The sequence below is a fragment of the Oncorhynchus gorbuscha genome, linkage group LG02 (assembly GCF_021184085.1).
Source record: "Oncorhynchus gorbuscha isolate QuinsamMale2020 ecotype Even-year linkage group LG02, OgorEven_v1.0, whole genome shotgun sequence".
In the NCBI taxonomy this organism is placed as follows: Eukaryota; Metazoa; Chordata; class Actinopteri; order Salmoniformes; family Salmonidae; genus Oncorhynchus; species Oncorhynchus gorbuscha.
Genome location: NC_060174.1, coordinates 43,757,571 through 43,779,742, shown reverse-complemented (window position 1 = coordinate 43,779,742; position 22,172 = coordinate 43,757,571). Strand labels below are relative to the sequence as shown.

Here is a 22,172-nt window from a genome sequence, read left to right as displayed (position 1 = left end):
TGACCATTTTCTGGGCCTTCCTCTGACACTGCCTAGTATATAGGTCCTGGATGGCAGGAAGCTTGGCCCCAGTGATGTACTGGGCCATCCACACTACCCTCTGTAGTGCCTTACGGTCAGATGCCGAGCAATTGCCATACCAGGCGGTGATGCAACAGGTCAGGATGCTCTCGATGGTGCAGCTGTGGAACGTTTTGAGAATCTGGGGACCCATGCCAAATCTTTTCATTCTCCTGAGGGGAAAAAGGTGTTGTCGTGCACTCTTCATGAGTGTCTTGGTGTGTTTGGACCATGACATTTTGTTGGTGATATAGACACCAAGAAACTCTCGACCCGCTCCTCCTCACCCCTGTTGATGTTAATGGGGGCCTGTTCGGCCTTCCTCTTCCTATAGTCCACGATCAGCGCCTTTGTCTTGCTCACAATGAGGGAGAGGTTGTTGTCCTGGCACCACACTGCCAGGTCTCTGACCTCCTCCCTATAGGCTATCTCATAGTTGTCGGTGATCAGGCCTACCACTGTTGTGTTGTCAGCAAACTTAATGATGGTTTTGGAGTTGTGTGTGGCCACGCAGTCATGTGTGAACAGGGAGTACAGGAGGAGACTAAACACGCACCTAAGGGGTCCCAGTGTTGAAGATCAGTATGGCAGATGTGTTGTTACCTACCCTTACCACTTGGGGGCGGCCTGTCAGGAAGTCCAGGATCCAGTTGCAGAGGGAGGTGTTTAGTCCCAGGGTCCTTAGCTTAGTGATGAGATTTGAGGGCACTATGGTGTTGAACGCTGGGCTGTAGTCAATCAACAGCATTCTCACATAGGTGTTCCTTTTGTCCAGGTGGGAAAGGGCAGTGTGGAGTGCGATTGAGATTGCGTCATCTGTGGATCTGTTGGGGCAGTATGCGAATTGGAGTTGGTCTATAGTTTCCGGCATGATGGTGTTGATGTGAGCCATGACCAGCCTTTCCACTGGCTGTTATTGATGTGAGCCATGTTAAACCATTTCCTGGAACCCAAAAGGGTTCTACCCTGAACCAAAAAGGGTTCTCCTATAGGGACAGTGAAGAACCCTTTTGGAACTTTCTTTTACTAAGAGTGTAGCAACCCTAATATTTCATATTTACAGAGCACCACTACAGTAAATGTCCAGTTTGTGTACGTGGCAATGCTGCTTATGACTTTACTCTGTCATTTCAGTATACATCTCCTTACAGATACCAATCACTCTGCCTTTATATTACAGTACTGTACACTAACACATGTCATGTATGAGGAAATGCAGGCTGCTGTAAACTAGCCACAGAACGCCTTGCTCTGGATCCCAGATAGGCTCAAACATCTGGAACCAAGCACATAGTCACATGGTGTAATTGAAATACACAAAATAACAGGCTGTTTGTTGCTCCTGTGAGACATTAAATATACAGTGTAGAGTTACAGTACACACATATACAGATAGAGTCAGGCATACATAGTGTAGGGCAGCCATCCAAACTAATAACACTAATCAGTTCTGGATATTTATTTTACAGATGAGAGAACACGCTATTTTAAGAGCAGTGTCATCAACTTTAAAAGCACTGATGACATTTTTGGATACTTGGGACCCTATTTAAACAGAGAGGAGGGGTGGTCGGTGGTGGGGTGGGGTGGTTGGTGGTGGGGCAGTTGGAGTGGGTCCAGGGTGTCTGGGATGATCGTGTTGATGTGTGTCATGACTAGCCTTTCAAAGAAATTACAGATGTGAGTGCTACAGGGCGATAGTCATTTACCTTGGAGTTCTTGGGAACAATAATAGTCACCTTGAAAGATGTTGGGATTACAGACTGGGACAAGGAGAGATGAAAATGTGGGTGAAGACACTTGCCAGCTGGTCTGCGAATGCTCTGAGAACGCGCCCTGGTATTCCGTCTGGCCTGGCAGCTTTGCGAGTATTAACCTTTCAAAACGTTTTACTCACATCGGCCACGGAGAGCAAGATCACACAGTCATCCGGAACAATGGAAGCTTTCACGCAAGACTCAGTGTCGTATTACTCAAAGCAAGCATAAAAGGCATTTAGTTCATTTTGGAGTTCTGCATCACTGGGCATCTCACGGGTTTCCCTTTGTAATCCATCTGCAAGCCCTGCCACATACGACGAGCGTTGGAGCCGGTGTAATAGGATTCCACCTTCCTCCTGTATTGTCCTTTTGCATGTTTGATGTCTCGGCGGAGGTCATAGCGGGCTTCTTGCATGTGTCCATGTCCCGTTCCTTGTAAGAAGTAGCTCCAGCCTTTAGCCCTTCCGTAACCACGGGAAGTGCGTCAGCCATTCCAATGCATAAATGGTAAACATATTAGTCATTGTACAATGCACACAATTACACTGCACTAATAAAATCCCATGATTTTATTAGTGCCAATGAGAGTTATTTTTAGGACATTAAACAAGCAACAGGATCACATGTAGAGTCTGCGATCTAGCTAATGATTAGCCCATTGTGGTAAACGATGCAGAGGAGCAACCCCATGCTTCAGCCATGTAGTCACGATGCTGCATCAGACAGGTGATAAGGCTTATTGCTAAAATAGCACACCTGCCTGATTAATATGGACTATGTACCTAAAGATATTGCTTTTCATCAATTTGTTATTGAGCTCATTTCTGGGTAATATTACATCTTAAACGGTTTAATATAGGCTATATGTCATCATTGCGAGGGGGGGGGTGGTTTTATATTTTTTTCTCTCCAAACAAACAGAGTAAATATCAGATTTTATGGTTGGCTATAATATAAGATACTTGCCCAGACTGCAAATGAAACATGAAATCACCCACAATTGAATATAACTTGCTTTCCTGTGATCATGGCCCGGTGTGCCACTGGCAAATGTACCTGAATGTCAAGCCCTGGCCTGGTACCCAGGCTGACTGCCTTCCTTTTTTGGAGACATTTATTTTCATTGTTAGAGCGGCCACTTGAGTATCTGGTCAATAATAATGGATCATTTGTGGGTACACGCAATATTGCAATTGGGGGGCGCTGCATCATTCATGAGGGACGAAATGTTTACTGTTGCCTTGTTTTATTACAGGCAGAGCATTCACTGCATGTTCCCATCATAAAACATATATATTTTTTTTTACATATATCTAAAAAATAAAAATGCTATATTGATTACATATTGGGGTAAGTAGCCTAATGGCATGATATTTGCATAGTGGCATATCTGGGATTTTTTTTTTTGAACAACTGGGTTTAATAAAAAAATACAACCAGTGTAAGGAAATATTACAGTAAATGGCAAATAAACAAATGTATTTTTTTGCACAACATTTTACAAGCTACCAATGATTTTTATGTGTGTGCATTCCTTGGCAGAAAACTGCTTCTGTGCTTACACTTTAGTAAATGGTTTTCAGATGATGTTTGGCTGTATGCTATTGTTCTTTCATTAAGGCAATAAGAGGGAATTACAAGGTTTAGGAAAGATCAGTAGTGGTTACAGACAAATGTTTAGACTACACAGCTACACACACACACACACATACACACAAGGAAACATTCTAGAATTTCAGTTGAATATGGGCTTTATACAGGAGGCAACTACACATTGGTGTCAAAATGGCTGAAAAACTACACACAAGAGGAGGACCCCCCCCCCCCACACACACACACACACAATGGACTGAGAATGATGATTGAACAGAGGATGACACACTTGTAAAAATGGTGTGGGGGGGGGGTCCCTTGTGTGGCGCTTCATTTTACAGTGCGGTTTCCCTGGACTCTACCACTATGGGCTGGAAAGACAGGATCTCTGTGAACGTGTGACCTGTAAACAAACAGAAGGAGAAAGAGAAGACAGATACATAACATAACAGTGTTTACATGGAGAAGGTTATCATTGAAATTCATGGAAGAGAATGACATTGTGAAAATATGCATATTGAGGAAGCTCATTGTAAAATCCATCAGCAACACATCAAAAGTAAGTCCCTATTCCAGAGAGGCGTGACTCTGTCATACCACCCCAGAACTTGTCTGGATATCTGTCAAAAATGCCTTAAATAGTAGTTTTATGTTATAATGTTAACCAATGAAAACAAACAGGTCCCTATTGACACCTCCTCACCTCTGTCCTGGGATCATATTCATTAGGATACACAGTAGCAAAACGTTTTGCAACAGAAAACGAGCGCTTCGAATGGACAAGTCCGGGTAACCCTCCCTGTTTCAGTACATAATCTTCCATTTGGAGCCTAATGAATACACCCTGGGTTCTGTCCCAGCCTTCCCCTCCTCCTTACGTTTCCACTGCTCCAGAGGCAGGTCAGAGTTGTCTACAGAGTGGTCGTATGGCTGGGCCTCGGTCTCCTCTTCTGGCTCCCTGAACTCTGAGAAGTATGGCAGGGCGAGGGCTTCCGCTGCCGTCACCCTGCTCTCTGGGTCCAGCAGCAGCATGCGCTCTATAACTGTCACCGCTGGAGATGACGGGAAGGGAGATATAGAATCAAGTCAAATTTCATTTAAAGTGCATCATCAGAGTCTCAATACACCTAAGAGGAGGGAATGGACACATCTAAACCGAGGGATACAGACAGGAGACATGGGAACAGTAGTCATGACGATGAGATACTGCAGATCCACTATACATGACATGGTGATGGTCTTACCCTGTGGGTTGACTGTGGAAAAGAGTGCCTGAAGGTCTTTCTTTTGCACTTTGGGAAGGCTTTTGACATAGTTTTTAGCCTGAGAAAGAGAACGTCAACCTATTTAATCAAGGCCTGTGTGCATGTAGACCTATAGTATGTGTTTGGCATGTAAGTACATGACTCACATCCTGAGACTGCAGTTTGGTGATGAACTCCTGAGTGGGTGTCCCTGTGACCTTCATGATCTCAGTCAGCTGATCCAGGTCTGTGCTCCACAGGTCAAGGTTCAAAGGTCAAACTACATACTGAACACATCCTTGTCGGGAAATACATTGCGTCTAGTGTGAAAGTGAAACAAATCCACCTGGCCATGATAATATAATCTAGTTCTAGTCGGTCAAACCGAAAAGTAAGAATGGAAGCAAGTATGATTCCAACATAAACAACATTAACCATAGTAATAGAGTTTCATATGTGTATTGTGCAACCGTGGATAGGAGGGTTCATGGGCAGGTCAGATCAGGATACGGTCATTGCCTTTGAACAGTGGTTTCCCTGACAGCATCTCTGCCATGATGCAGCCCACAGACCAGATGTCCACTGAGAAGAGAGGAAAGGGAGAGAATACTGTTAACTGATAGAAAGGACCTCCATTAACATGGTTGTTGTTTAAATCTGGTAGAACCATGTTGAAGGGCATTCATCACTAGGCAGAAAATACAGGCTTGAGCACTACCTTGTGGACAATCTACCAGTCTCCAGAGGCTTTAACGCATTCAGTTGACTCTGTCATCTATGTAGACCACTCAGATGAATTTACAGCCTTGTTAAAAAGCTGATCCAGGATCTGTTGTCTGTATTCCAGTATTAGCCTAAACTATCAGCGACTTAACAACACATCTGATGCTGGACCAGTTAAGAGGAGTGTTAGGGTGTTGTGCTGCTGACCAGTCTGGGTGTAGTGCATCCAGCTGAGGATAACCTCAGGGGCTCTGTACCAGCGGGTCACCACGTAGCCTGTCATCTCACTGTCCGCCTGCCGCGCCAACCCAAAGTCCAGGATCTGACACAGACACAACACACTCTTATTATTACTGGACATTACATTAGCATTTTAGTCATTCTGCTGATGCTCTCTGCATTCAACCAATGTAGGTAAAACAACCACATACAGTTGAAGTCAGAAGTATGCATACAGTCATTAAAAACTTGTTTTTCAACCACTCCACAAATTTCTTGTTAACAAACTAGAGTTTTGGCAAGTCGGTTAGGACATCTACTTTATGCATGACACAAGTAATTTTTCCAACAATTGTTTACAGACAGATTATTTCACTTATAATTCACTGTATCACAATTCCAGTGGGTCAGAAGTTTACATTCACTAAGTTGACTGTGCCTTTAAACAGCTTGGAAAATTCCAGAAAATTATGTCATGGCTTTAGAAGCTTCTGATAGGCTAATTGACACCGTTTGAGTCAATTGGAGGTGTACCTGTGGATGTATTTCAAGTCCTACCTTCAAACTCAGTGCCTCTTTGCTTGACACATGGGAAAATCAAAAGAAATCAGACAAGACCTCAGAAAAACAAAATGGAAACCTCCACAAGTTTGGTTCATCCTTGGGAGCAATTTCCAAACAACTGAAGGTACCACATTCATCTGTACAAACAATAGTACACAAGTATAAACACCATGGGACCACGCAGCCGTCATACCGCTCAGGAAGGAGACGTATTCTGTTTCCTAGAGATGAACGTACTTTGGTGCGAAAAGTACAAATCAATCCCAGAACAACAGCAAAGGACCTTGTGAAGATCCTAGTAAAACGAGTCCTATATCGACATAACCTGAAAGGCCGCTCAGCAAGGAAGAAGCCACTGCTCCAAAACTGCCATAAAAAAGCCAGACTACGGTTTGCAACTGCACATGGGGACAAAGATCATACTTTTTGGAGAAATGTCCTCTGGTCTGATGATACAAAAAAATAGAACTGTTTGGCCATAATGACCATCGTTATGTTTGGAGGAAAAAGGGGAGGCTTGCAAGCCAAAGAACACCATCCCAACCGTGAAGCACGGGGGTGGCAGCATCATGTTGTGGGGGTGCTTTGCTGCAGGAGGGACTGGTGCACTTCACAAAATAGATGGCATCATGAGGATGGAAAATGATGTGGTTATATTGAAGCAACATCTCAAGACCAGTCAGGAAGTTAAAGCTTGGTCCCAAATGGGTCTTCCAAATGGACAATGACCCCAAGCATACTTCCAAAGTTGTGGCAAAATGGCTTAAGGAAAACAAAGTCAAGGTATTGGAGTGGCCATCACAAAGTCCTGACCTCAATCCTATGGAACATTTGTGGGCAGAACTGAAAAAACATGTGCGAGCAAGGAGGCCTACAAACTGGACTCAGTTACACCAGCTCTGTCAGAAGGAATGGACCCAAGTTAAACAATTTAAAGCCAATACTACCAAATACTAATTGAGTGTATGTAAACTTCTGACCCACTGGGAATGTGATGAAAGAAATGAAAGCTGAAATAAATCACTTTCTCTACTATTATTCTGATATTTCACATTCTTAAAATAAAGTGGTGATCCTAACTGACCTAAAACAATGATTTTTTTTTACTAGGATTAAATGTAAGGAATTGTGAAAAACTGAGTTTAAATGTATTTGGCTTAGGTGTATGTAAACTTCAGACTTCAAATGTATCACAATCACAAGTAAAACATCCTTCAAAATAGCAGTTCATGATTGCACCATACCGTTGTATCTACAGCATAACAGCTATAACACTACAAAATACTATGGAAGTCATTATTGCTGCAAACCTGTGCTCAGGCATCGAACCATTACAACAAAGTCAACGGAGAGAAATGTTGCCTGTTGGTCTGTGCAAAGGCTATTAAAGATGCCCTCTTTCAGCCAGTAGTTTTGAAAGTGGTGCTCACGAGCCAAAAGTTGTCCCTGTTTTTTTGTGTCCAATTCGTATGATATGTTCCGAATCCAATTCGTATGATATGTTCCGAATCCAATTCGTATGATATGTTCCGAATCCAATTCGTATGATATGTTACGAATCCAATTCGTATGATATGTTCCGAATCCAATTCGTATGATATGTTCCGAATCCAATTCGTATGATATGTTACGAATCCAATTCGTATGATATGTTCCGAATCCAATTCGTATGATATGTTCCGAATCCAATTCGTATGATATGTTCCGAATCCAATTCGTATGATATGTTACGAATCCAATTCGTATGATATGTTACGAATCCAATTCGTATGATATGTTCCGAATCCAATTCGTATGATATGTTCGAATCAATTAGTATGATATGTTCGAATCCAATTCGTATGATATGTTCGAATCCAATTCGTATGATATGTTCCGAATCCAATTCGTATGATATGTTCCGAATCCAATTCGTATGATATGTTCCGAATCCAATTCGTATGATATGTTCCGAATCCAATTCGTATGATATGTTCCGAATCCAATTCGTATGATATGTTATGAATCCAATTCATATGATATGTTATGAATCCAATTCATATGATATGTTATGAATCCAATTCATATGATATGTTATGAATCCAATTCATATGATATGTTATGAATCCAATTCATATGATATGTTATGAATCCAATTCATATGATATGTTATGAATCCAATTCATATGATATGTTATAGGATATCAGAGCACTGGGTGTGTGACTGGGTACCTTGAGCTCACATTCCTGATTAACGGCCAGATTCCCTGGTTTGAGGTCCTGCAGATACAAACATTCAGTGGGTCATTTTGAGGAGCCACACACACAAACACACACAGGAAAAAGGAGATTCACTTACCCTATGAATTATTCCAGCAGAATGTATATACTGTAATAAAAGAATACAACAGGCATTTCCATCAATAACATACAATATCAGGCTGTACACATATTTATATACATGCATGTACTGTATAGAAGTATTTATGAGATTGTGTGTGACTGAGACACACCTTGAGTCCTTTCAGCATCTGATAGACCAGGAACTGTACTTTGTCCTCTGAGAGCTGCTGTAACTTCATCAACTTCCCCAGATCGGTTCCCATGAAAGGCATCACCAGATAGCTGAGTGAGAGCAAGAGAGAGCGCGAGAGAGACAGAGAGAGTCAGAGAGAGACTAAATGTCTATATATCTTTGCAATGACCAACCAACATGGAGAAGAAATATGGAACTTTGACTTTGCTAAACATCCAGTGGTATGGAATGTGGATATTGTGTCTCCAACTTCCATTTTTGTTTACTTGAAGTTCGTGACCAAATATGAAAAAAACAAAAGTGTACTCACAAATCATGGAATCTGTCTAAGGAGAGGTCAGCAGTGAATACATCCACAAGGCCAATCACCTAACCCCAGAGAGAGAACGAGGAAAAATAAACAACTTATATTAGGTTTTGATCAGGTTGTTACATCGTAAGAAATAAACACCCTATAGGCCTAGCTTACAGTATATTGCTAATAAGCCTAGTGTTTTTAGGGCAGGTTTGCATAACTCTGGTCTTCGGGAGCCTCTCTGGTTTTCATCTTGCCATTTAATCAGAGACTGTTTGTGGAGTGGATTACCCAAGGCAATCACTTAGGCTACTTGCTTGCAATTTCTAAGTGTCACTCAGGGTGCAAAAAAACCTTGAGGACTGCAACCCTTAAGGACTAAAGTAGTGCAATTAAATGGGATAAGGGTTGATTTCGGACTTTTGGCTTGCAAGTCTTACATTTTCATGTTTCATGTGTTTGAGCAGCCTCAGCTCCCGATAGGCCCTCTTAGCAAAGAGCTCAGACTGGAAGGGCCTGTGGAGCTTCTTGATGGCCACCTTGGTGCCTGTCCTGAAGTCCACCGCAGAGCTGGAGACGGACATGGAGATGAGGGTGAGATGGAAGGAGAGAGGGCGAGTGGTACAAGGTTCTCTGGTTATCAAATAGTTATTTAAAACATACATTTTAGCTTGGAGTCCTATACAAACGCAGTATCCGGTTATTTCTGTTTCAACTCCATTGGTCCCAGGCCTCCCACAGTGAAAAAGCTGGAATTCTCTACTTTCTGTTTTATCATTTTCTTTTGCGGACAACCAGGGATACAAGTAGAAACTATTTGACATAAACATTTATATTCATGGGTTTTATTGAAAAATGTCAATAAACAAAAAAGGTCTTGTAGCGTGTATGCTAGGAGTCAGGAAGCAAGTACAGGGAGTGAATTTAATAATAACTGAAACACGAGTAGCGTACCAACATAAAACACAGGAACAGAATCAATAACGCCTGGGGAAAGAACCAAAGGGAATGACAGGTATAGGGGAGGAAATCAGGAAGGTAATGGAGTCCAGCTGAGTCTCATGAAGCGCAGGTGCTCGTAACGATGGTGGCAGGTGTGCGTAATGATGAGTAAACTGGTGACAACGAGCGCCAGAGAGGAGGAGCAGGAGTAGACGTGACAGGTCTGCCAAGCAAAAGCCTGAAATTGTTTGCTTAGTGGGAAATTAATATCCAACTGGTCAGTGATAATTGTGTGGAGTTTGGAGTTTGTGACAGAAACTGTGAGCTTATTACAGTATTATAGACACTATGTCCTGTGATTTCCTATGATCTTCTATGTAGAATAACTTCTTACCTTCTAACGACTCGTGTGGCTTGTGAGCGTCATAGAGAAAAACAGTGCATGTCCGTAAGAGTTTCAGCTGTTCATAGATGGGTCATAATAGTTTGTAGCTCACACCATTCGGACTTTGCAGATGTTTTTGTAAGAAGAACCATTTTCGGGATCCGCCCTTTACTCACAAACACTGCTTAGCTCAGCCCTAACCTCGATTTGGATGAAGATTTCTACCTCAACGAGTCGGCAGCACAGGACATACTGTTAGCCCCGGTCCAGGCCCTAATCCCAGACAACCTGAAGAGAAAGATACAGAGATATAGAGGCCGAAGTGCGGGTTCCCTGATGAAACTATGGAGGGAAGTAAATAATCCACCTCTACCCTCTGTTCTATTGGTCAATGTACACGAGCTCTGTTCGAGACTGTCCTGTCAACGGGATCTGAAGAACTGTAATATCCTTATGTTTCTCTGAAACTTGGCTGAACAAGGACATCGATAATATTCTAGCTGGTTTTTCTATGCATCGGCAGGACAGAACCGCAGCGTCAGGTAAGCTCAAGGGGAGTGGTGTGTGTCTCTTTGTTAGCATCAGCTGCTGTGCAAGCTCTAATATTAAGGAAGTCTTGAGGTTCTGCTCGCCTGAGTTAGAATACCTCATGATAAACTGTAGACCCTTCTATTTACGAAGAATTTTCATCCATTATATTTTATTTACCATCACAAACTGATGCTGGCACTAAGACCGCACTCAAGGAACTGTATAGGGCCATAAGCAAACAAGAAAATGCTCATTCAGAGGCAAAGGTCGTAGTGGCCGGTGATTTTAATGCAGGGAAACTGAAAACCGTTTTACCTCATTTCTACCAGCATGTCACCTTTGCAGCTAGAGGTGAAAACAACTCTACATCACCTTCAGTCTACACAAAAAGACACATACAAAGCTCTCCCTCGTCCTCCTCTGACCATAACTCGATCCTCCTGATTGCTGCTTACAAGCAAACACTCAAACAAGAAGTCAAAGCTGAATACGGAAAGATGAAGCAGATGATAAGCTACAGCACATTTTCTCTAGCACAGACTGGAATATGTTCCGGGACTCATCCGATGGCGTTGAGGAGTTTACCACATCAGTCACCAGCTTCATTAATAAGTGCATTGACAACATCGTCCACACAGTAACTATACGTACATATGCCAACCAGAAGCCGTTGATTACAGGCAATCCTGCTAGGCCTTCCGACGAACATTCAGACAGGCAAAGCTTCATAACAGGACAAATATCAAATTCTACTAAACTGATTGATGCTCATCGGATGTGGCAGGGCTTGCAAACTATCACGGGTCACAAAGTGAACCCCAGCCATGAGCAGCTCAGTGACACAAACCTAAGAGACTAGCTAAATGCCTTCTATGCTCGTGTCGAGCCAAGCAACACTAAATTATGTGTGAGAGATCCAGCTGTTCTGGATGACTGTGTGATCACACTCTCTGTAACCGATGTGAGTATGACCTTTAAACAGGTTACCATTCACAAGACCGCAGGGCCAGACAGATTACCAGGACGCATACTCAGAGCATGCGCCGACAAGCTGGCAAGTGTCTTACATGTTTCAAACAGACCACCATAGACCATGTATCCAAGAACGCCATAGTAACTTGTTTAAATGTCTATCGCACTGTAGCACTCGCATCTGTAGCCATGAAATGTTTTGAAAGGCTGGTCATGGCTCACATCAACACCATCATCCCATAAAGCCTGGACCCACTCCAATTCGCATACCGCCCCAACAGATCCAGAGATGAAGCAATCGCTATTGCACTCCACCCTGCCCTTTCCCACTTGGACAAAAGGAACACCTACGTGAGAATGCTGTTCAATGACTACAGCTCAGTTTTCATAAACATCACTAAGCTAAGGACCCTGGGACTGAACATCTCCCTCTGCAACTTGATCCTGGACTTCCTGATGGGATGCCCACAGGTGGTGAGGGTAGGCAACAACACATCCACTAGGCTGACCCTTAACACAGGGGCCCCTCACGGGTGTGTGCTTAGTCCGCTCCTGTACTTTCTGTTCACCCACGAAAGCATGGCCGCAGATCACACACAGGTGGTAGGCCCGATTCCCGACAACGATGAGACAGCCTATAGGAAGGTCAAAGACCTGGCAGTACGGTGCCAGCACAACAACATCTCCCTTAACATCAGCAAGACAAAGGAGCTGATTGTGGACTACAGGAAATGGAAAGCCGAGCACTCCCCCATTTACATCAACAGGACTGTAGTGGAGCGGGTTGCGGGCTTCAAGTTCCTCAGTGTCCACATCACTCGGGATCTATCATGGTCCAAACACACCAACACAGTTGTAAAGAGGGGACAACAATGCCTCTTCCCCCTCAGGAGGTTGAAAAAAATTGGCAGGCTCACAGATCCTCAAAAAGTTATACAGCTGTACCATTGAGAGCATCTTGACTGGCTGCATCACTGCTTGGTATGGCAACTGCTTGGCAACCGACCACGAGGCGCTACAGAGAGTAGTGTGGACAGCCCAGTACATCACTGGGGCCAAGCTCTCTGTCATCCAGGACCTCTATAGCAGTCAGACTGTTCTCTCAGCTACCGCACGGCAAGCGGTAACATGAACAGCTTCTAACTCCAAGCCATAAGGCTGATAAATAGCTAACCAAATAGCTACCAGGACTATCTGCATTGACCCTTTTTGCACTAACTTTGACTCATTACAGTGAATACGCTGCTGCTACTATTTACCATCTTTCACTTTAATCATAGTTATCAAATCATTGTATTGGTCACATACACATATTTAACAGATGTTATTGCAGGTGTGGTGAAATGCTTGTGTTCCTAACTCCAACAGTGCAGTAGTATCTAACAATTCACATGTATGTACATGTATGCATATGTGCATACCTACTTCAATTACCTCGTAACCCTGCTCATCGACTTGGTACTAATACTCATTGTATATAGGAAAGTTATTGATACTCAGTATGTATCTATTATCTATTATTACTTTTTATAATTATTATGTGTTTTACTTTTCTATTATTTCTCTATATTCTTTCTCTCTGCTTTGTTGGGAAGGGCACGTAAGTAAGCATTTCCCTGTTAGTCCACATCTGTTGTTAACGCATGTGATGAATAAAATGTGATTTGATTTTTAAATAGACTAACACAATATAACAACCCATTAGTCTGTAGTCCTTAGGTCTTTTCTCATTTTGAAATTGACAAAAATTACAAAAGATGTAAGGAATAATACCGCCATCTGGCGGTAGCAGGGCTACAATGCACTATTTCTCACTCAAACCTAGAAAGCAATGCCAAATTCAACTTTGCACTCCTAAACAACGCGATTTTTAAAACTTTTGTCCATTTTGTTCATAATAGATTCTGGGTTGGGGAACAGAAAACTGCATTGAGATCAAATGTTTCATCGATGAGAAAATGTGCAGAATGTTGGCCAAAATCCATCTTGTTCCATTCCACTCACTACCATATTTGGTAGTGAGTGGAAACGCCAAGCGGATGCTTCATATTTATACATCCTTTATACATCCAGTGAAATATGTCTCATTGTTCTATCTCATTGTTCTATGCCTCTTTGTAATATAACATGTTACTGTATATATGAAAGACAAAGCCATCGATCATGTGACATCATTCATTCCTATGTGAATACTCTTTTGAAGCCAAATTAATGCGCAGTTTGAGCTACTCAAAGAAGTGACGTTGCAGGCTAACTCCAGTTGAAGGACAACCTGGGTACTGCAGGCTGCTATTATCAACTAAATTATCCTTATAACTACTTATGTGTGCGATTTTTTATATTTTTTATAATTGGCTCAATGACTTACATCTGGTGTATTAGAAGCAATTATTAGTACTATGATTGTCTTCGGGGAAAACAATTGCTTACATGAAGATTGCCAATTTTCAATTCACTATAATGAGGAATTCTGTTTTCTGCAAACAATATCAGCCTTGAACTTCCGTGGCTTCAATTATGTGGTGAGCCGACGCAGAAAACAGTGAAGTTGATCGATCTACGTCGAGGGAGGATTTTTTTTTATATATGACAACATTTGTTGGCACCTTTAATTCTTACACATGTTCTTAGAAAAAATAGTATATTTCAAATTTGGGAACTTGAAACCAATCAGAACACTTGAAACCAATCAGAACTTCCGTACATACCCCTCGTGATGAAGGCAGCCAATGGCCTGCTTCTAAGATGTAAACAGCCTCACATGAAATCGTGACCTGCTGTCAACTCCCAAAGACTGAAAAAATATAAATGTCTGTTTCGAGTACACTTTAAATATGTAGCATGCAATGGGTATGGTCTTGATCATATGAAGAGGTAACGCCGTTGATCGTTTAGCTAATTTATTGAAAGCTAGCCTATGTTACAATTGACTAGCCTAGCCAGCTGTAAACACACAGTTCTAAACATCTTTGCTGTTAACGTCAATGTGCCTGTTCAGGAAGCTAGTTTTTCATTAGTTATCTGTCAGTGAATTCAAGTTTGAATAATGTTTTGGCATGATTGTCTAATTTCAAGTAACTAGCTGAAGGCTTAAAGAAACATTAAATAATTTAATTTGCATAGAAACCCAAATAAAAGCATGCAGATAAAGATGTATAAGTTACTGTATGCTAGAATGGAGGTTTAAAAACGACATATGCATATTAGCCAATACATGTGGAATAGCCTACACATATAGCATACCTAACAATATAATCTTCTCTAAAAAAACAGGTGTACAATGTTTAAAAAAAACAGGTGTACAATGTGCTCTGCAATAAGATCAGTTTGATTTCAGTTTGAACCGGTTTGATTTCTAAACCAGGTGAGTTCTCAAATAGCAGCTGCCCAACACCATGGTGGGCATGCATAACATCGAATGCATTGGAGTATAAAGTATGGAGAATGAGAGAGGCTGTAGGATTATAGAAAAAGCAGCAGGGAAATTAATGTTTGTGTTTCAAAAACTAAATGTTCAGTAAATGTGAGTACATTTAGGTGATTTAATTGATTGTAACTACTAACATTCGAAAGGTTGACAGTGCCAAAATCTTGCCAATCCATTCATTATTCTATAATTATGACTTAGTGCGAGATGTTTTCCATAACGTACGTTTCATGAAGAACAAACAGGGTTGGTTACGTTTCCACTAGACACTGCAGAAATATGTATTTCATGTTTATGTATTCTAATTGGTTGGTTCAAGTCAGATGTCAATAAAGTGTTATGCCATTGGTCATGCTTGCAGATAGGGGGAAATCGCATGTTCTGAAATACTGTATTCTATGTTCATATTTACTATGTACATGTCCTGATGTGTGTATGTGTCTACAGTGTTTGGAAAGTATTCAGACCCCTTGACTTTTTCCACATTTTGTTACAACCTTATTCTAAAATTGATTAAAAATATTTATTCCCTATCAATCTACACACAATACCCCATAATGACAAAGCAAAAACAGACCCTTTACTCAGTACTTTGTTTAAGCACCTTTGGCAGTGATTACAGTGATTACAGCCTCAAGTCTTCTTGGGTATGAAGCTACAAGCTTGGCACATCTGTATTTGGGGAGTTTCTCTTATTTCTCTCTGCAGATCATCTCAAGCTCTGTCAGGTTGAATGGGGAGCGTTGCTGTACAGCTATTTTCAGGTCTCTCCAGAGATGTTTGATCAGGTTGAAGTCCGGGCCTTGAATGGGCCACTCAAGGACATTCAGAGACTTGTCCCGAAGCCACTCCTGTGTTGTCTTGGCTGTGTGCTTTGAAGGTGAACCTTCACCCCCAGTCTGAGATCCTGAGCACTTTGGAGCAGGTTGTCATCAAGGATCTTTCTGTACTTTGCTCAGATCCTGACTAGTCTCCCAATCCCTGCCACTGAAAAACATCCCCACAGCATGATGCCACCACCACCAGCTTCACTGTAGGAATGGTGCCAGGTTTCCTCCAGAAGTGACACATGGCATTCAGGCCAAAGACTTCAATCTTGGTTTAATCAGACCAGAGAATCTTGTTTCACATGGTGTCAGTCATTTGGTGGCTTTTGTCAAACTCCAAGCAGGCTGTCATGTGCCTTTTACTGAGGAGTGGCTTCAGTCTGGATACTCTACCATAAAGACCTCATTGGTGGAGTGCTTCAGAGATCGTTCCAGAAGGACAACATTCTCCCATCTCCACAGAGGAACTCTAGAATTCTGTCAAGAGTGACCATCGGGTTCTTGGTCACCTCCCTGACCAAGTCTCTTCTCCCCTGATTGCTCAGTTTGGCTGGGCAGCCAGCACTTGGAAGAGTCTTGGTGGTTCCAAAGGAATGATTGAGGCCACTGTGTTCTTGGGGACCTTCAATGCTGCAGACATATTTTGGTACCCTTTCCCAGATCTGTGCCTCGACACAATCCTGTCTCTGAGCTCTACGGACAATTCTTTCAATCTCATGGCTTGGTTTTTGCTCTGACCTGCCGTGTCAACTGTGGGACCTTTATATAAACAGGTGTGTGTCTTTCCAAATCATGTCCAATCAAGTTGTAGAAACATCTCAAGGATGATCAATGGAAAGAGAATGGACCTGAGCTCAATTTCGAGTCTCATCGCAAAGGGTCTGAATACTTATGTAAATATGGTATTTCTAAAAACCTGTTTTCGCTTTGTTATTATTGGCTATTGTGTATAGATTGCTGAAGGTATATATATATTTTAACCCATTTTAGAATAAGGCTGTAACGTAACAAAATGTGGAAAAAGTCAAGGGATCTGAATACTTTCTGAATGCACTGTACACACATATCTTTTTTATTTTACCTTTATTTAACCAAGTAGGCCAGTTGAGAACAAGTTCTCATTTACAACTGCGACCTGGCCAAGATAAAGAAAAGCAGTGCGACAAAAAACAACAACACAGAGTTACACATGGGATAATGAAACGTACAGTCAATAACACAATATAAAAATCTACGTACAGTGTATGCAAATGTAGTAAGGTTAGGGAGGAAAGGCATTAACTAGGCCATAGTGGCAAAATAATTACAATTTAGCATTAACACTGGAGTGATGGATGTGCAAGTAGAGATACTTGGGTGCAAAAGAGCTATAAATAAATAAATAACAATATGGGGATGAGGTAGTTGGGTGTGCTATTTACAGATGAGCTGTGTACAGGTACAGTGATCGGTAAGCTGCTCTGACAGCTGATACTTAAAGTTAGTGAGGGAGATATAAGTCTCCAGCTTCAGTGATTTTTGCAATTCGTTCCAGTCATTGGCAGCAGAGAACAGGAAGTAAAGGCAGCCAAAGAGGTGTTGGCTTTCGGGATGCCCAGTGGAATATACCTGCGTGTGCTACGGATGGGTGTTGCTATGGAGACCCGTGAGCTGAGATAAGGCGGGGATTTACCTAGCAAAGTCTTATAGATGACCTGAAGCCAGTGGGTTTGGCAACGAATATGTAGCGAGGGCCAGCCAACGAGAGCACACAGGTCGCAGTGGTGGGTAAGTATATGGGGCTTTAGAGACAAAACGGACGGCAGTGTGATATACTGCATCCAATTTGCTGAGTAGAGTTGGAGGATATTTTGTAAATGACATTGCTGAAGTCAAGGATCGGTAGGATAGTCTGTTTTACAAGGGTGTGTTTGGCAGCATGAGTGAAGGATGCTTTGTTGTGAAATAGGAAGCCGATTCTAGATTTCATTTTGGATTGAAGATGCTTAATTGTGAGAATGGAAAGAGAGTTTATAGTCTAACCAGACACCTAGGTATTTGTAGTTGTCCACATATTCTAAGTCAGAACCGTCCAGAGTAGTGATGCTTGGCGGGCGGGCAGGTGCTGGCAGCAATCGGTTGAAGAGCATGCATTTAGTTTTACTAGCATTTAAGAGCAGTTGGAGGTCACGGAAGGAGTGTTTTATGGCATTGAAGCTTGTTTGGAGGATTGTTAACACAGTGTCCAAGGAAGGGCCAGATGTATACAGAATGGTGTCGTCTGCGTAGAGGTGGATCAGAGAATCACCAGCAGCAAGAGCGATATCATTGATATATACAGAGAAAAGAGTAGGCCCGAGAATTGAACCCTGTGGCACCCCCATAGAGACTGCCAGAGGTCCGGACAACAGGCCCTCCAATTTTATACACTGAACTCTATCTGAGAAGTAGTTGGTGAACCAGGCGAGGCAGTCATTTGAGAAACCAAGGCTGTTGAGTCTGCCGATAAGAATGTGGTGATTGACAGAGTTGAAAGCCTTGGCCAGGTCGAAGAAAATGGCTGCACAGTACTATCTTTTATCTATGGCGGTAATGATATCCTTTAGGACCTTGAGCGTGGCTGAGGTGCACCCATGACCAGCTCGGAAACCAGATTGCATAGTGGATAAGGATTCTAAATGGTCGGTTATCTGTTTGTTAACTTAGCTTTCGAAGACTTTAGAAATCAAATCAAATAAAATTTTATTTGTCACATACACATGGTTAGCAGATGTTAAATGCGAGTGTAGCGAAATGCTTGTGCTTCTAGTTCCGACAATGCAGTGATAACCAACAAGTAATCTAACTAACAATTCCAAAACTACTGTCTTATACACAGTGTAAGGGGATAAGGAACATGTACATAAGGATATATGAATGAGTGATGGTACAGAGCAGCATACAGTAGATGGTATCGAGTACAGTATATACATATGAGATGAGTGTGTAGACAAAGTAAACAAAGTGGCATAGTTAAAGTGGCTAGTGATACATGTGTTACATAAGGATGCAGTCGATGATGTAGAGTACAGTATATACATATGCATATGAGATGAATAATGTAGGGTAAGTAACATTATATAAGGTAGCATTGTTTAAAGTGGCTAGTGATATATTTACATCATTTCCCATCGATTCCCATTATTAAAATGGCTGGAGTTGGGTCAGTGTCAATGACAGTGTGTTGGCAGCAGCCACTCAATGTTAGTGGTGGCTGTTTAACAGTCTGATGGCCTTGAGATAGAAGCTGTTTTTCAGTCTCTCGGTCCCAGCTTTGATGCACCTGTACTGACCTCGCCTTCTGGATGATAGCGGGGTGAACAGGCAGTGGTTCGGGTGGTTGATGTCCTTGATGATCTTTATGGCCTTCCTGTAACAACGGGTGGTGTAGGTGTCCTGGAGGGCAGGTAGTTTGCCCCCGGTGATGCGTTGTGCAGTCCTCACTACCCTCTGGAGAGCCTTACGGTTGAGGGCGGAGCAGTTGCCGTACCAGGCGGTGATACAGCCCGCCAGGATGCTCTCGATTGTGCATCTGTAGAAGTTTGTGTGCTTTTGGTGACAAGCCGAATTTCTTCAGCCTCCTGAGGTTGAATAGGCGCTGCTGCGCCTTCTTCACGAAGCTGTCAGTGTGAGTGGACCAATTCAGTTTGTCTGTGATGTGTATGCCGAGGAACTTAAAACTAGCTACCCTCTCCACTACTGTTCCATCGATGTGGATAGGGGGGAGTTCCCTCTGCTGTTTCCTGAAGTCCACAATCACCTCCTTAGTTTTGTTGACGTTGAGTGTGAGGTTATTTTCCTGACACCACACTCCGAGGGCCCTCACCTCCTCCCTGTAGGCCGTCTCGTCGTTGTTGGTAATCAAGCCTACCACTGTTGTGTCGTCCGCAAACTTGATGATTGAGTTGGAGGCGTGCGTGGCCACGCAGTCGTGGGTGAACAGGGAGTACAGGAGAGGGCTCAGAACGCACCCTTGTGGGGCCCCCGTGTTGAGGATCAGCGGGGAGGAGATGTTGTTGCCTACCCTCACCACCTGGGGCGGCCCGTCAGGAAGTCCAGTACCCAGTTGCACAGGGCGGGGTCGAGACCCAGGGTCTCGAGCTTGATGACGAGCTTGGAGGGTACTATGGTGTTGAATGCCGAGCTGTAGTCGATGAACAGCATTCTCACATAGGTATTCCTCTTGTCCAGGTGGGTTAGGGCAGTGTGCAGTGTGGTTGAGATTGCATCGTCTGTGGACCTATTTGGGCGGTAAGCAAATTGGAGGTGATATGGGTCTAGACGGGTGTCAGGTATGGGTGGTGGAGGTGATATGGTCAACTTGACTAGTCTCTCAAAGCACTTCATGATGACGGAAGTGAGTGCTACGGGGCGGTAGTCGTTTAGCTCAGTTACCTTAGCTTTCTTGGGAACAGGAACAATGGTGGCCCTCGTGAAGCATGTGGGAACAGCAGACTGGTATAGGGATTGATTGAATATGTCCGTAAACACACCGGCCAGCTGGTCTGCGCATGCTCTGAGGGCGCGGCTGGGGATGCCGTCTGGGCCTGCAGCCTTGCGAGGGTTAACACGTTTAAATGTCTTACTCGCCTCGGCTGCAGTGAAGGAGAGACCGCATGTTTCCGTTGCAGGCCGTGTCAGTGGCACTGTATTGTCCTCAAAGCGGGCAAAAAAGTTATTTAGTCTGCCTGGGAGCAAGACACCCTGGTCCGTGACTGGGCTGGGTTTCATCTTGTAGTCCGTGATTGACTGTAGACCCTGCCACATGCCTCTTGTGTCTGAGCCATTGAATTGAGATTCCACTTTGTCTCTGTACTGACGCTTAGCTTGTTTAATAGCCCTGCGGAGGGAATAGCTGCACTGTTTGTATTCAGTCATGTTGCCAGACACCTTGCCCTGATTAAAAGCAGTGGTTCGCGCTTTCAGTTTCACGCAAATGCTGCCATCAATCCACGGTTTCTGGTTAGGGAATGTTTTTATCGTTGCTATGGGAACGACATCTTCGACGCACGTTCTAATGAACTCGCACACCGAATCAGCGTATTCGTCAATATTCCCATCTGACGCAATACGACACATGTCCCAGTCCACGTGATGGAAGCAGTCTTGGAGTGTAGAGTCAGCTTGGTCTGACCAGCGTTGGACAGACCTCAGCGTGGGAGCCTCTTGTTTTAATTTCTGCCTGTAGGCAGGGATCAGCAAAATGGAGTCGTGGTCAGCTTTTCCGAAAGGGGGGCGGGGCAGGGCCTTATATGAGTCGCGGAAGTTAGAGTAACAATGATCCAAGGTTTTACCACCCCTGGTTGCGCAATCGATATGCTGATAAAATTTAGGGAGTCTTGTTTTCAGATTGGCTTTGTTAAAATCCCCAGCTACAATGAATGCAGCCTCCGGATAAATGTTTTCCATGTTTTTGCATTTTATTGCATGACATAAGTATTTAATACATCAGAAGAGCAGAACTTAACATTTGGTACAGAAACCTTTGTTTGCAATTATTATTATTAGATCATACGTTTCCTGTAGTTTTTGACCAGGTTTGCACACACTGCAGCAGGGATTTTGACCCACTCATCCATACAGACCTTCTCCAGATCCTTCAGGTTTCGGGGCTGTCACTGGGCAATACGGACTTTCAACTCCGTCCAAAGATTTTCTATTGGGTTCAGGTCTGGAGACTGGCTAGGCCACTCCAGGACCTTGAGATGCTTCTTACGGAGCCACTCCTTAGTTGCCCTGGCTGTGTGTTTCAGGTCGTTGTCATGCTGGAAGACCCAGCCACGACCCATCTTCAAGGCTCTTACTGAGGGAAGGAGGTTGTTGGCCAAGATCTCATGATACATGGCCCCATCCATCCTCCCCTCAATACAGTGCAGTCGTCCTGTCCCGTTCGCAGGAAAGCATCCCCAAAGAATGATGTTTACACCTCCATGCTTCACGGTTGGGTTGGTGTCTTGGGGTTGTACTCATCCTTCTTCTTCCACCAAACACAGCGAGTGGAGTTTAGACCAAAAGGCTCTATTTTTGTCTCATCAGACCACATGACCTTCTCCCATTCCTCCTCTGGATCATCCAGATGGTCATTGGCAAACTTCAG

At 43.2% G+C, this 22,172-nt stretch overlaps 1 protein-coding gene across 3 annotated transcripts in view; it reads right to left on the bottom strand.

Annotated features, from left to right (window-relative positions):
* Nucleotides 1-3,049: 3,049 nt before the first annotated feature.
* The window catches only part of mapk12a (mitogen-activated protein kinase 12a), a 28,805-nt gene continuing 9,682 nt past the window's right edge, over nt 3,050-22,172 (bottom strand). For 2 of the 3 annotated variants that reach the window (XM_046310363.1, XM_046310346.1), the window contains exons 2-12: nt 9,414-9,543; nt 8,989-9,047; nt 8,656-8,767; nt 8,502-8,531; nt 8,375-8,422; nt 5,588-5,702; nt 5,168-5,239; nt 4,825-4,904; nt 4,658-4,736; nt 4,292-4,465; nt 3,050-3,816 (exon numbers count right to left, since the gene is read on the bottom strand). In XM_046310363.1, the coding sequence (XP_046166319.1) occupies nt 3,749-3,816; nt 4,292-4,465; nt 4,658-4,736; nt 4,825-4,904; nt 5,168-5,239; nt 5,588-5,702; nt 8,375-8,422; nt 8,502-8,531; nt 8,656-8,767; nt 8,989-9,047; nt 9,414-9,543 (967 nt within the window). In that variant the 3' untranslated portion in view covers nt 3,050-3,748. The remainder of the gene's footprint in view (nt 3,817-4,291; nt 4,466-4,657; nt 4,737-4,824; nt 4,905-5,167; nt 5,240-5,587; nt 5,703-8,374; nt 8,423-8,501; nt 8,532-8,655; nt 8,768-8,988; nt 9,048-9,413; nt 9,544-22,172) is intronic. The other variant, XM_046310355.1, reaches the window with a different exon arrangement.